This window comes from Mustela erminea, chromosome 16 (assembly GCF_009829155.1).
Source record: "Mustela erminea isolate mMusErm1 chromosome 16, mMusErm1.Pri, whole genome shotgun sequence".
Lineage (NCBI taxonomy): Eukaryota > Metazoa > Chordata > Mammalia > Carnivora > Mustelidae > Mustela > Mustela erminea.
This window is the reverse complement of record NC_045629.1, coordinates 18804034-18818424: the sequence shown is the minus strand read 5'-3', so window position 1 is coordinate 18818424 and position 14391 is coordinate 18804034. Positions and strand designations below refer to the sequence as shown.

Genomic DNA, 14391 nt, shown 5'->3' with positions numbered 1-14391 from the left:
ATATATGTATATAAAACAACAATGTATTTTCTCCACTGGTATGTGTGATTATTTTACATCACAAGGATAGTAAGTTAAGGACAAATTGATATATTTAGAGAAAGACATATAATTTTAAGATCTACACCATACCCCATGAAATAAAATCTATAGCACTCTAAAGCCATCTACTTTCTGGAAGACTACACAAGAACTCCAAAGAATATACTATACTATGAAAAGAATGTTTGAATTGTTAATAGGGAGCCAAGTTAAAATATATCCCTTATTGCAATGATAGGTACAAAATACGTTTTGCAAATTATGAAGAACTCTACAAATATTAAATAGACTAGGTATGGTAAAAAGCACAAGGAATTAGGGTCAGTCGGCCAGGCTCAGACCCTGTCTCTGCCACTTGCTAGTTGTGTGACCTTGACAAATTACTTAATCCTGCTTACTCTTATTTTCTCAACCATAAAATGTAAAATCCTCAAAGGGTTTTTGTAGACTAAATGAGAAAATAAAGTGTTTTTTTGTAAAGCACTTTGCACATATCATTAAATAAAGTACCTGTTAGTAACGTATGTAATGTTGAAAATGTGAAGATTTTCATCTTCTATTTTTAACTTACTGGCAAATAATGGCTTCTTGCCGGATATAGGACTACTCTAGAATCATGAAAGGATTTCGAGAGGCTGCTTAGAGTGGTAGCAGGTAAGACAAGATGGCCCACAGTGGTTGGTATTGTGTCACCAGTCTTTTCTTTTGAACCTATCAGGCAACACAGAGGTCCACTTTCCAGCCTCTGTCATCAGTGAAGTGCTTGGTGATGCCCCCACCTCCACCCCACCTCCTCCACTTAACAGGAGACTTTAGCAGGCTAGTATAGGGTGAGGCATGTGAGATGACAAGGGTGCAAAAGATAAGAAGCCCTCCATCTTTGCCTCACCCTAGCCCAGCCCATCTTCCCTCCAAAATTCTTATTTCCACACTTCTCCAACACACAGATTTTCCACATTCTTCTCTACTGGGGGAGGGGGAGGCGGGAATTTTTCTGCTTTTTTTTTTTTTTTAAAAGATTTACTTATTTATTTGGCAGACAGAGATCACAAGTAGGCAGAGAGGCAGACAGAGAGAGAGGAGGAAGCAGGATCCCTGCTGAGCACAGAGCCCGATGCAGGGCTCGATCCCAGGACCCTGAGACCATGACCTGAACTGAAGGCAGAGGCTTAACCCACTGAGCCACCCAGGCGCCCCAATTTTTCTGCTTCTTTTAAAAAGATTCACACAGTTGGGTGACTAAGCATTAGCCTCTACTATTGTTGTATCCTAGAGTCTATATGTTTGTTCTCATTTTGGAGAACTTTCATTTTTGAAATATTGTCTTTTTTCTCTATTAATACAGGAATCTCTCTTTGAAGGAATCTGAAAGCTTGCAGAGAAAAAAGTGACATACCCGAACTTCACCTTCTTCGTAACTCAAAAATGAAAGGAAAAAAAAGTAAATTCAGCCTTAAGTGATCTGAAACGTTTGTGTTTGTGTGTGTATGTGTGTGTTTTTTAACTTTTATACTACTAGGCAATATCTTTTGTAGTTTGTAGCTCTAGGGTACTTCACTATATAAAAAGCCTTTAAGCAGTTTGATTTGCTTCTTTATGGCATCTGAAGCATTGCTTTTCAATTGCTTTATTCCTCATTACAATTTACTGAGAAAATAAAGATGTGCTTCCTCATTCATCAAAAGAAAGTAATCCTTTCTTGAGTCAATGGTATTTTGGCCCATTCCTTTCTAAAGAGTAATTCTAATTACATTATTGAACGGGAACTCAAGATGGTGATTATTCTGATCCACTAATATACTTGAAGTGTGGAATGATATATTAAAATGCAAGTATCACCATCACTACGTACTAATTATAGTTCCAATTGTACAGAAATTACATCGCATATACAAGAGCAATCTCATCAATGATATTTTAAATTTGACATCCTGTCTTGACTCCAAAGATTTTTTTAAATGTCCTGCTCTTCGAATTGGGGGCCTTATTTCAAGGACACACTACGTTCTAGAAACTATCTGCGTCCGCTGGGACTTCGCTTCTGAAGGCCCTGGGTCCGGGACCGGCGGCGGCCACAGGGCTGGGGGCGTCCCGGACCCAGCGTTTCCCGGGCGGGCTCCGAACAGGCCCAGCGGCGCCGAGGCCCCCGTGAGTTCTCTAAGAGCCTCGGACAGAGGCCTCACCGCACAGCTTCCAAGCCACGCTTCCCGTGGGCCCCCAAGTGCAGGACAGCCCGGGAGAGTTCCCTGAAGGGAGGCGGGGCCAGGACGATTTTAGGTCCAAAAAATGATACAAAGCGGGGCCCCGCCAGTTTGTGACGGAGACTAGGGCAACGGTCCGCGCCCCCGGGGGAGAAACGACCGCGATCCCAGAGCTGTTTACTCTGATTTGGGGAACTTCAGCTTTCAACGTCGGCGCAGTATCTCCGAGCGGCTATAAGCTGTCACGGAGGACCGAGCCGGAGGGACTACTACTTCAATCAGAGCGACAGGAAACATTTACCTTCGTGGTAGAATAATAGGTTAGCGCTTCACAGCGGCACACTCCACATTTCCTCAGAAAACTAAAAGTCACGCTCGGCAAAACGGCAGGGTTCCCGCCTCAGCCCGGCGCCTGCCTGGGAGGCGCCCGCGCTCAGGCCGTAACTATGACAGGAAGGCTCGCGGAGAGGCGAGGTAACTCGCGAGGCAGCCCCACTGGCCTTCAGCACCGCGGACGCTCGACGTGCAGCGCCTTTAGTCACGCCTGGGGAAGAACGGGGACGGGGAGGGGGCGGGGCCACGATGACGCCCCGCCCCCCACGGCCCCGCCCCGTCGGGCCATTTGATTAATGACTCGCAGCCCCTGGCAAAGCCCCTCAGGTGGGCGCGGACCCCGGCGGGCGCTGCTGACCCAGCCTTACATAGAGTCTCGCCCACACACGCCTGGCCACGGGGCTGCCCGCCTAAAAGGCGCGCCCCGCAGGGCCTAGAATCGGCTGTCGACTTCGGCTGGCCGAGGATGGAGTGACCTGTGAGGCCCTGGCCACTCAGACCCAGCTCGACGCTCTTGGCCCGCTAGTGCAGCGGAGCGGAGCCCTGCACCGCCGCTCCAGGAAAGGTGAGGACCTCGGTCCGACCCCAGCTGCGTCGCTTGGTCCCCAGGTTCGTTAGGACAGCGGGTGCCTTAGTCCAAGGTGAGGTCAGGGATGCCCTCTCCTCCTGCAGAAACTAGAATGAGCTCCCGCCGTCACCCCCGGGATCACTGGCCTCGGGAACGAATGGTGCGAGGGCTGCCCGCGTGGGCACTGAGGACCCTGGCGAGGCCAGGGGTTCCCGCTGCGCCCAGAGAGAATGACCTGCCCATCTCTCTTTGGGACTGATGCATACTGGTTCAGAAGTGCCAACAAATTCCGAACCGGAGCTGTGCTTCGGAGATCTCCCTTCCTCGGTAGAATAGCCCTTTCACTTATATTTCTCCGTGAAAAGTAAAGCCGGCACCATGCCCCCCAGAGCCTTCTAAGCCCAGGAACTGTCAGGCCCCACAACTCTCCCAAGGCGACGGGAGGTAAACACGCCCCAGACAAAACGACCTCATCTCTGAGAACGCCCCGAGCCACGTCGATGGTCCGGCCCCGCGTGCAGTTGGAGCGGGAGGCCTCGGTTCCCCCTGGTTAAGCCCGGATCCGCGCCGGTCCTCACTGCGCCTTGGGTCCTTTGCAGGGCACGCAGCGCGGGAAGCCGCCATGGACCGCGACGGCCCGGCGAGCAGCTCCCGGATCGCTAGCAACGAGACTGCGCTCCCGGTGGCAGCCACCCGCGACTCGAGCCCGGGCAGGGCTGGGCCAGGACCCGCGGGCCCGGGAGGCAGCGCCCGCCCGGGGGGCGGGAGGCCGGCTGCGGCGAACGCCGCGCGGGAGCGAAGCCGAGTGCAGACCCTGCGGCACGCCTTCCTGGAGCTGCAGCGCACGCTGCCGTCGGTGCCGCCGGACACCAAGCTGTCCAAGCTGGACGTGCTGCTGCTGGCCACTACCTACATTGCTCATCTCACCCGAAGCCTGCAGGACGACGCCGAGGCGCCGGCGGATGCTGGGCTGGGCGCCCTGCGCGGCGACGGCTACCTACACCCTGTCAAGGTAGGCAGGCACGGCGGCCTGCGCTGGGCCAGGGAGTGCGGCTCATTAACCCTAGGTCCGCGTTGGCCAGAGCGCTTATAACCCTCTGTCCCGGGCAGACGCCGCGAAGCCGGGTGAGACGGGAAGCAGATCCAGAGAGTGACCTTGGCCCGCAAAGGCACCGGTAGCCAGGTCCTCACTGCAAAATGCTGCTCTATAACTGTTCACAGGTAGTGGATTTAAACCCAAAGTGGCTTGGGTCGTAGGGGTGTCTTATTCCACTTACAGGATGCATCCTTTCCTAAGTGAGAAGTTTCTTGGGAATGTCTGGTGGAGTATTTGGCAAGTTCTGGGGATTTTTATTATCAGATTTACATTTATGAGCCTTTGAGAGTTTTAATTTACATAATTACATTTCAGTCGTGGTTTTTATCAGATGGTTGAAAAGTTTCACGAATTACAGGGAGTGATGGAATTATCGCTCCTTAAATAATCCAGGAAACCATGTTGAGATTTTTTTTGTAAAACTGGTAAGAACAAAGTGAGACCGTTCTGCCATCCAGTGGAGTAAATTTTCAGTCCGTTTTAATAAAGGTTAATTATCATGGATTAGGCAGTTACCTAGAATGTTAGAAAAACTATATTTATGTAAGTTTCACAATAGATTGGGGTATGTTAACCTGATTCAAAACTATATTAAAATTCTGTAATGTGCAAAATTAGCCCCTAGAATCCATTTTGTAGAAATTTTTACATTACATGTAGGTAAAATGGTCAGGGTTTTCATTTAGCATGGTGTATACAGTTATGATTTATTATCTATATTGCAGTGCTTAGACTCTGCATTGTCCTAGATTCGATGGTTTCAAAATCCAGCATTCATCTGGCCTTCTGTTCAAAATGCATTATCTTTCCTATATTTTCTAAATCTAAATTTTCAAATTTTTGTTTCTACCATTCTGAAATATTTTGCCACAAACACAAATACAAAATTAGGACTTAGCCTTAAGCATATCCATGTTCCATAAATTATTGAATAACCATCATTGAAATGTAGTAAAGCACACTCTCTAATATTAACTGAAATTAAAATTATGTGGTGATGTTTAACAGTTTATTTTGCAAATATAATCAGTATGATGATAGACTCAAACTATTTTGAATATAGAAATTTGAAATATCATGTTTATAATTATGATAGACCTCATTATATTCATGTGCTGTATAATATAATCTCCCCTGAAAAGTCATTCATTATTAGGGGTTTTGCTCTATAGTCTGCATTACATTGATATTCAGGTATATCATTAATATTAGATTTCTTTTAACTTGACATTTCCCATATATTGTAAAAAAGTTTAACATTAAATAGACTTTACTACATAATGCATCTATTAAATGCCTCTCTGGGAAATACAATTCAGATAAGAAATCAAATTTTTTTCACCTTTGTTTCTTATAGTATCTTTTTGAATAAATATTGTTAATAATTTTCTCCTAACAGTAAGCTTAACAGGAGTTTTTTGGTTTCTGTATTTGATTCAGGTACCAAATGTTTTTGTAGTTTTATAACTCTTAAGAAAAATCAAATTTCATTTGTCCTCAAATCAGTTGTTTTGATTTTAAAAGACAATTCTAGGGATAATGAAACAAGGCCAAGGATTTCCTCTTTAAAATGAAATTGATGATGGTTGAACAAGTGACTAGTCTGTTTTAAAATCATTAACTGAGCAACTACTGTGTGCAAAGCACAGGAGAGTGGATACAATTAAGAGTAAGACTCAATCCCTGCCCTAAATGAATGTATAATAGAGACAAAGACAAAAATAAAATAACGGTACTGTGAGGGATAATGTTCTGTGTACCATAAGTGAGCTATAACCATGTGCTTTTGGATGTTTGGAGGAAAGAGATTTCATACACGTTAATTGAAACCACCTGTAACACATTATTTTATGGATATTACCAAATGCTTAAGTATTAGGTCTATCTTTGATTAATCTAATGCAAAAGAAATAAAAATATTCTGATCGTACTAATTTTTAGTTAACTAAGGGTGTCGTAACCCATAGTTAAAAAGTGTTCTGAGATGACTTTATTTTTTCTGCCTTACAACATAGTATTACTATGTCTTTGATGATTAAAGATCTGTTAACAAATATTTCAAGGCCATAACATTGAGTCATCAGTCCTTATTATCTGTATTGGGATTTAGCATTTTGGGGAATTTACATTAAGAGTACCTAAAATGAAGCTGAAAGATTTACGTGACTGGGATCCTGGGGCATAGCCTAAAACAGCAGTTTTCATCCCTCTGGGATGTAAGCGATTTGATTAGCATCAGAGTACCAAAGGGCAGTGATCCTTCAAGAGAATAGGAATATATTTCAGATTCTTATATTGGGAGGAAAGCACAGATGACTTTATTAATTGCATTATCCTTGGAGATTCACTGTTGATAATATACATATACAATAATTTTTTAAATAAATACAAAGTTTATTTTGGGGTCATTTAACACCAGAATCCAAGAGTGCATTTGTTAAGATTTTCAGGTTCAGTTTGGTTAATCCTGTGAGTTTGCTAGATTATTCTAAGCAACATGAAATAACATGGTTTTAAATAAATTTTATTAGGTAAAATAGAGATCAGGACTGTGTTAATCTACACAATGTTAAGACATTCCACTGAAAGGCGATATGTAAAACAGTCAACTGGCTTTTTTGGCATGGAACTGACATGCAGCCTAACCAACATTTTACTTACATTTTATTTCTGACTCTTAAAACTAATGTGTACATTAAATTAAGTTGAATAAAATCATTAGAAGCCTTTTGGAAAATCGAAGTACAAAGTTCTTTTTATTTTTTTTTAAAGGTTTTATTTATTTATTTGACAGACAGAGATCACAAGTAGGCAGAGAGGCAGGCAGAGAGAGAAGGGAAGCAGGCTCCCCACTGAGCAGAGAGCCCTATGGGGCTTGATCCCAGGACCCTGGGATCATGACCTGAGCTGAAGGCAGAGGCTTTAACCCACTGAGCCACCCAGGCGCCCCTCGAAGTACAAAGTTCTTAAAATAAAGTTTTGGATTCTTTTTTAAAGATTTTATATATTTATTTGACACAGAGAGAGAGAGCACAAGTAGGCAGAGAGGCAGGTGGAGAGAAAGGGGAAGCAGGCTCCCTACTGAGTAGAGAGCCTGACTCGATGCGGGGCTCATGAAGCGGGGCTCGATCCCAGGACCCTGAGACCATGACCTGAGCTGAAGGCAGAGGCTTAACCCACTTAGCCACCCAGGAGCCCCAAGTTTTATTATTAAGTTCATGAAAAATGAGGCAAAAATTCATATACACATTTTTTTTAATTTATTTTATTTTTTAGTAATCTCTACACCCAATGTGGGGCTTAAACTCATGACTGTTAGATCAGGAGTCATGCACACCTCCCATTGAGCCAGCTAGGAACCCCAAAAATCCAAGTATACATTTTTAAGATTGCTTCATTAATTACTTATGTCCCGCCAAGGAACACAGATGCCTTCATTTGTTTCTACACTCGGTTGTATGATTTCGAGTAATTCTCAGTACAGCAGTACCCAGGTAGCACATATCAGAAATACCAGAGAGCATTCAGTAGAATGTTTATTTTATTTGCTTTTAAATATATTTAATGCATATGGAATATTCAAATTATACCCAAAGTTTAAGCACGAGATTTTTTTTTTTAAGATTTTATTTATTTATTTGACAGACAGAGATCACAAGTAGGCAGAGAGGCAGGCTGAAAGAGAGAGAGGAAGAAGCAGGCTCCCTGCCGAGCAGAGAGCCTGATGTGGGACTCGATCCCAGGACCCTGGGATCATGACCTGAGCCGAAGGCAGTGGCTTAACCCACTGAGCCACCCAGGCGCCCCAAGCACGAGATTTTTATGCTCATGAATACGAGGCAGGAATTTAAAAGACAGAAGTACAGGTTTATAATATGCCAAAAATTCTACACTTGAAATTATTTTAGTTAGCCCATACTATTAACTACAAGTGTCAGTCCACTTGGGCTGCAATAACAAAATACCATAGACCGGAAGGCTTAAAGAACAGAAATTTGTTCTCTCACAATTCTGGAGTCTGGAAAGTCTAGGATTAAGGTGCTAGCCAACTCAATTCCTGGTGAGAGTTCTCTGCCTATCTTGCAGTTGGTCAGCCTCCCTCTTTCTCAGGAAAAAGAAGCTTTCTCTTCTTAAAAGACCACTAATCTGGGTACCTGGGTGGCTCAGTTGATTAAGCAACTGTCTTCCACTCAGTTCATGATCCCAGGGTTCTTGACCAGGTTGTCAGGTCCCTGCTCTGCAGAGAGTTGGCTTCTTCCTCTGCCCCTCCCAAAATTCATCCTCTCTCAATCTCTCTCTCAAATAAATAAGTAAAATCTTAAAAAAAAAAAAAAAGACCACTAATCCATCCATCATGAGGAACCCACCCTTTTAAACTCATGTAACCAGAATTACTTCCACAAATACCATCACATTGGGAGTTAGAGCATCAGCATATGAATTTGGTTGGGGGGCGGGGGGCACAACACAAACATTCAGTCCATAGCATTATAGCACAACGTTCTTCAGTAAAATGCAGGAATCGAATCTGACCTAACAATGTCAGCTCCTGACAGATCAGAAAAACCCCAGACCAGTTTCTAAAACCCCTGAGGTTATCAGTACCATGGCAAGAACCCAAGGACAGGACCAGTGATACCCCCAAAATATAAAAGAATGCACATCTGTGATTTGAAAAAAAAAAAAAAAAAAAACCTGAACGGGATGCAAAAAGAAGTAGCTCAGTGTCAGTGTTATTACTACATCAAATATAAAGTACAAAGTTATTTGTAGGAAGATTATACAGAAGTAGGTCATTTTAAATTCTAAGTAACACAAATTTTATACTTTATCTGTGTTTAAAGTATAGATTTCCAGTCAGAATTTAGGACTCTAAAATAGACCTGAACTGCATGAGAGCAAATTTACTTCTTATATCTGGAGGCATAAAACTGGGACTCTTGTTGGTTGCTAGGAACAGAAGTTTCCTGGATGGTATCACATGCCTACTTACTATCCCTTAATGCTACATTTTACATCTGGAATGCCAGTTTAGGTGTAATGCTGTACTCAGAAGTACAATCTGACTCTACCTTATACTCAACTTCTGCAAAAGGAGGTCCATTCCAATTTAATTGGTCTGGTGTGTGACATGGCCATCAGTATTTTTTAAAGTTCCCCAGATAATTTTAATATGATGCTTGAGTTAAGAATCTGAAGTTCTTAGGGTCTTTACCTTGTTAATAATTGTATCTCTACTTGAGCACTGCAGGTTACCTGTCGGGCATTTCAGAATATTTCATTGTGCTGTGTAACCAGTAGTGGGCCTGTGAATGTTTAGTGATAAAAACAGCTTGCCACTCGCTGCAGCATTTACTCTCTGGAGAATGTGGGACCTAATGGACCTTTGGGAGTTGCACTTTATTAGTCTAAAGACTTCTCTTTGTGTAAAAGTGCATTTCTCTGATTAGTATTTCACAGACCTTGGAACTAACTGACTATCAGACAACCCCCCTCAAAATAAATTATCTGAAAGTACTACTTATGTAATATGTTTCTTCATCACCATGTCTATTTGGTAACAAGCTATATTATTTTTGAAAGGTTATCCATTTTTTAGAGTGAAATTAGAACATTCATGATCAGAATACAAATATGATAATTACAGAAAGGTTAATGCTGTATGATGCCGCTTACCTCCAAACATTTATTTTGGATGTTTTATCTAGGTAACACCAAACATTACATTTGCAACTTCGAGATACTACTTTTGCTAGATAAAAATTTTTTTCAAGATTTTTATTTCCTTATTTGAGAGACAGCATGGGGGAGGGGCACAGAGCCCAACATGGGACTCATTGCCAGGACCCTGAGATCATGACCTGAGCAGAAACCAAGAGTTGGTTGCTTAATCAACTGAACCACCAGGTGCCCCTAGATAAAATGTGTAGATAGTTGAATTACTCACTTCTCATTGTAGTTCTATGATAAGTGGGAACATATATTTACCATGTATAACTTCTCAAAATATCTTTAAAGCCAGGAATCTTATTTTGGCTCAATTTTATTTGATATTTAGGTTTTTTTTTAAAAGATTTTATTTATTTATTTGACAGAGAGAGATCACAAGCAGGCAGAGAGGCAGGCAGAGAGAGAGAGGAGGAAGCAGGCTCCCTGCTGAGCAGAGAGCCCGATGCGGGCCTCGATCCCAGGACCCTGAGATCATGACCTGAGACGAAGGCAGCGGCCTAACCCACTGAGCCACCCAGGCGCCCTATATTTAGTTTTAAATTAAAATACTGTTGATAGATTATTTTGTTTCACTTAACTATATTCATTCTCTATGATTTCTTGAAGTTCTTGTCCATATGCATCCATATTATTTTATACAGTTATAATCAAAGTCTTGGTACATTTTTACTTTTATTGTTAGCATTAACAAACATTTCTTATGTTGTTCCTTAGACTTCACAATTACAATTGTTGCTAGCTTCATGATACTGCATTTGCTTTGAGGCATTTGGAATTTTTAATATTACTAGTAAAGACATAGCTGTTTCAGATACTAACTTTTGGATTCTTGCTTAAATATTCTTTTTCAGAAATGGCCCATGCGATCAAGATTATACATTGGTGCTACTGGTCAGTTTCTGAAGCATTCTGGATCTGGAGAAAAAGCAAATCGTGGCAGTACTACAACAGACTCACAGCCTTAGGCTTTTCCCTGATGGGTGCTGGTAGAAAGTGGCATCCATTGTTTTTAAACAGTAGGAAATCATTCTGTATTTATTACATCAGACATAACAAACATCATGCCTGAAAGTTTACATGTGAATCCATAGTGGGAAGTTCCGGTTTATCTGTCTAATCTAAATAAATGTGGAAGGAAATCATCAGTCTTGCGTAAAACACAGCTTATCTACCCATTGTGAGAGATATTCATTACTGTATAGTGCAAGAAAAACTATTGGAAAACAGAAAGATACAAAAATCAAAGAATCGTGTGTATATATATATATCCAAAGAATATACACATTTTCTATAGGGTATCTATTACCCCCTGAAAAGCTGATAGCTATCAATAGTCTTGACAGTTAAAAATAAAAAGACACCAATATTCCATTTTTGTGAAAACCAGTCTGTGCTTAAGTTGGTCTGAGAAGCCATTTCTATTGGAAGGTGTGAGATCATTTATTCAGTTTCAGCTAAAGATGTTTGAGAAGATTGTTGAGGTATTGTGAAGTTGCAGTACTTCTACAACTAGTTATTGTTCCCTCTTAGAAAACCTGTTTGGAGTACTGGAAGAGTTTGCTGTATTAGACAGGGTTTGGCCACCTTCCTGGATGACTATGAAATAGTGTATTATGTTTCCAATTTTTGGAAGGCTTTGGGAATCCCTGCAGCCTGGTGTGAAGAGCAGATGAGTGTCACTGAGCAACAGTGCTCCTCATTCTCTTCCCTGGGTCCTCCATATCCCCGCCACCTCTTTCAGGTCCTGACTAGATGAGCAGGGGCAGCTGCTGCCCCTTCCAGAGAGTCAACCCCTCATGGTCATGATCTCAGCTTTGCCAATGCTCCTTCGCCCCCGTCAGTTGCTGTTCACAATCTACCTACTTGGCCATTATGAAACAGGAGAAAACCTGTCTGATTTGGGAATTCTGGCCCTGATCTGCTCCTTGAGGGGGTCTGAGGACACCCAGTGACTACCCTGAGCTCAATCAGGCCACAGCGTATCCCCCCTGAATCTGCCCCGATGTGAACGTACAATCAGGAAGGTCCTCTCCTGTGGGCCTCTCCCCCAGCACTGCACACCAGGTGTCCAGGGAGCAGCTTTTTGGCCTGACTGCACCTGTTTTTGTTTTCAACAGGAGTCTGGGGGTCAGAGCCATGAAGCAGAAATGTCTGTCAGGGACCACTCTGAATCTCAAAACAGGTCTCTTGTCATATCTTTAACTCCCTTTCTTCTCTTTCTCCTCAGTCTTTACTATTCTTTCCAACTGTAAAGTTCATTTAATTCTCAATGACCTAAGGTTAAAGAAGCTGAACTTGATCAAGATTAGCAAATAGGAAAATATATTAATGGACTGGGTTGAACTGATTAATACAGCTGTTGAACCATCATTTTATTTTTCTCCTCACTGCAGTGTTTTTTCAGCTTTTGACAGTGAAATGAGGTAAAAGACCATTGGAAGGCAAAAACCATCACTCAGTTGATTCAGCTGAACATGATCATGTTTTGGCTCATATCTGATAGCCTGTAATTTTTATGATTTTAATGTGAATACTCCTAGTAATGTGACCAAAGCATGTCTTTAAAAACAGAAGGCATATAATGAAAAATTTTCTACATATTAATATGTAGCAAAAATGTTTGTATATTTAAATATTTGTAAATATATTTACCCACACATATACCATTGAAAGGAATATAATGGAAAATGAGGTATGAATCCAGCCATTCACTATTATAAGTAATTGCCATAAAGAGTGCTATGACTAATCTTTTTCTTAAGGCATGAAATCAAAGTTCTTTAAAATTACCTGAAACTGAACTCTAAATACTACATTTGATAGCAATAGTTTCAGAAATGGTTTTCTTGCTAGTAGTAATCTATTTGGCTACATTGTTAAAGAATTTAATTGGGGGGAAATTATGACTTCTGTTAAATTGCCAGACTTCCCTAAATCATTCTGTTGAAGAGTTAAGCTTTGCCTTTGGCAGTGTTACTTTTTATTTCTTCTTGTCCACTTATAGAAAAGAAATGTCTTAATGCCAAAGAAGTATATTTCTGTCATAGGTTTTCATAATATCTCATTAAATTGCTAAATATGTTAACAGTTTTTGGTAGCTTTTAAAATCTCAAGGGAGAAATTGCATATTTTCACCCAAAGGTTCAAAGGAGCATGCTGTTTAAATTAACGGTGCACGTTCAGGATAAAGGTATTACTAAAATAAAGCTTTAATTTGAAAATTAATTTAGTCTGTTAAATTTGCATCTGTCTCTGGGGATATTTTACAAATACTTCAGGTACTTAAGGTACATCTGAAATCTTTCTAGAAGATGGATAACTATTTGGCATTAGCTTCTTCATGGTGTTCCCCTTAACGGAGTATATATTAGGACTGGGGAGGGGTGGTATATTTGGGTCACAGTATTGTCCCATAATCTGCAAGGGAAATCCTAAATATCTGTCATTTCATTCAGCTCTTAGCAATATGACACACATTTAAATTCTTCTATAGTGAAAATTTTAGATAGGGAAGTGCCTTTTTAGAAGTATAACCAATTCCAACAGACTTTAAAAATATTGTTTCCTTTTCTGATTTTAAAAATACAGTGCAGTTTATTATATGTAGATTATGCATCAATAATTATATTAAAGGTATATATATTAAGTGTATATTATATATATTAAGTATATATATTAAGTTTTAATTTGTAAAACAGACATATATATCGATATAGATATATAGACATATATATCTATATCGATATATATGTCTGTTTTACAAATTAAAACTTAATAAGGAAGGGATTATGTGGAAAATAAAAGTCCTGCAATAGAAGAGGGTGTTTAGGATATAGAGTAAGGGTGGGGAAATCTATTCACACATTATGTGGTAATAAAGATTGGTTTTGCATTTTTATAAGCCTTATTCGGACCAACTACTTTAATCTGCAGTTATAGATATCCAAAACAGTGGTTTTCTTATCTATTCATGGAGACTTTATATAAACTTAGAAGAAATTGTGCAAAAAGAAAATAAATGCTAATTGAACTTACTGAAATACCCAGTCATTATTTTAGTTGAAATTGTATTTTAGGTTAAATTATTCAATAATTTCTCTTTCTCTCACAGGTCCTCATTTAATATTCATGAAAGCAACTAACGAGTTATTATCAAGAAAAAAGAAAGTATTCAGACTCTAGTAAGATCTCTCTCTCTCTCTCTCAGTGGAGCGAGGTAGTTCTATATATATATTTTCCAGCACATCATTTAATCTTTTTATTTAAGCCTTGGGGTATCATAGTGCCATTCTGAGGAAAGAAGCCAATATAGACAAAACATTTCTGCCGTGGCTTACATTATTCCCTTAAAAATCAACACATGAATTGTACTTGGTGTAATTATAAGACAAGTTGCTTGTTGGCTTCACATAAAACTGTAT

At 40.7% G+C, this 14391-nt stretch overlaps 2 protein-coding genes and 1 long non-coding RNA gene across 5 annotated transcripts in view; 2 read left to right on the top strand and 1 right to left on the bottom strand.

The window, feature by feature from the left end:
* PPP1R42 (protein phosphatase 1 regulatory subunit 42) overlaps positions 1–1726 on the top strand; it is a 59103-nt gene extending 57377 nt beyond the window's left edge. For both annotated transcript variants that reach the window (XM_032315601.1, XM_032315602.1), the window contains exon 8: positions 1388–1726. The gene's annotated coding sequence lies outside the window, so the exon portion shown is untranslated. The remainder of the gene's footprint in view (positions 1–1387) is intronic.
* The window catches only part of LOC116574794, a 63834-nt gene extending 61041 nt beyond the window's left edge, over positions 1–2793 (bottom strand). Inside the window, exon 1 of the long non-coding RNA XR_004279487.1 lies at positions 2545–2793. This is a non-coding gene — a long non-coding RNA (uncharacterized LOC116574794). The remainder of the gene's footprint in view (positions 1–2544) is intronic.
* An 89-nt stretch (positions 2794–2882) lies between these two features.
* Positions 2883–13172, top strand: TCF24 (transcription factor 24). 2 transcript variants are annotated; one of them, XM_032315605.1, is made up of 3 exons: positions 2883–3141; positions 3744–4156; positions 10822–13172. In XM_032315605.1, exons 2-3 carry the CDS (start codon positions 3767–3769, stop codon positions 10933–10935), a joined length of 504 nt encoding a protein of 167 aa, XP_032171496.1. In that variant the 5' UTR covers positions 2883–3141; positions 3744–3766; the 3' UTR covers positions 10936–13172. The 2 variants fall into 2 exon arrangements, with proteins under 2 accessions (XP_032171496.1, XP_032171497.1); XM_032315606.1 differs by lacking the exon at positions 2883–3141 and having other exon boundaries at positions 3264–4156.
* The last annotated feature ends 1219 nt before the right edge of the window (positions 13173–14391 follow it).

What these genes read in the sequence shown, in the direction of transcription:
- TCF24 (XM_032315605.1), top strand. Translation starts at nt 3,767, where the DNA reads ATGGACCGCGACGGCCCGGCGAGCAGCTCCCGGATCGCTAGCAACGAG. An exon ending in GCTACCTACACCCTGTCAAG is followed by an intron (nt 4,157 to 10,821) that starts GTAGGCAGGCAC and finishes ATTCTTTTTCAG; the next exon opens with AAATGGCCCATGCGATCAAG.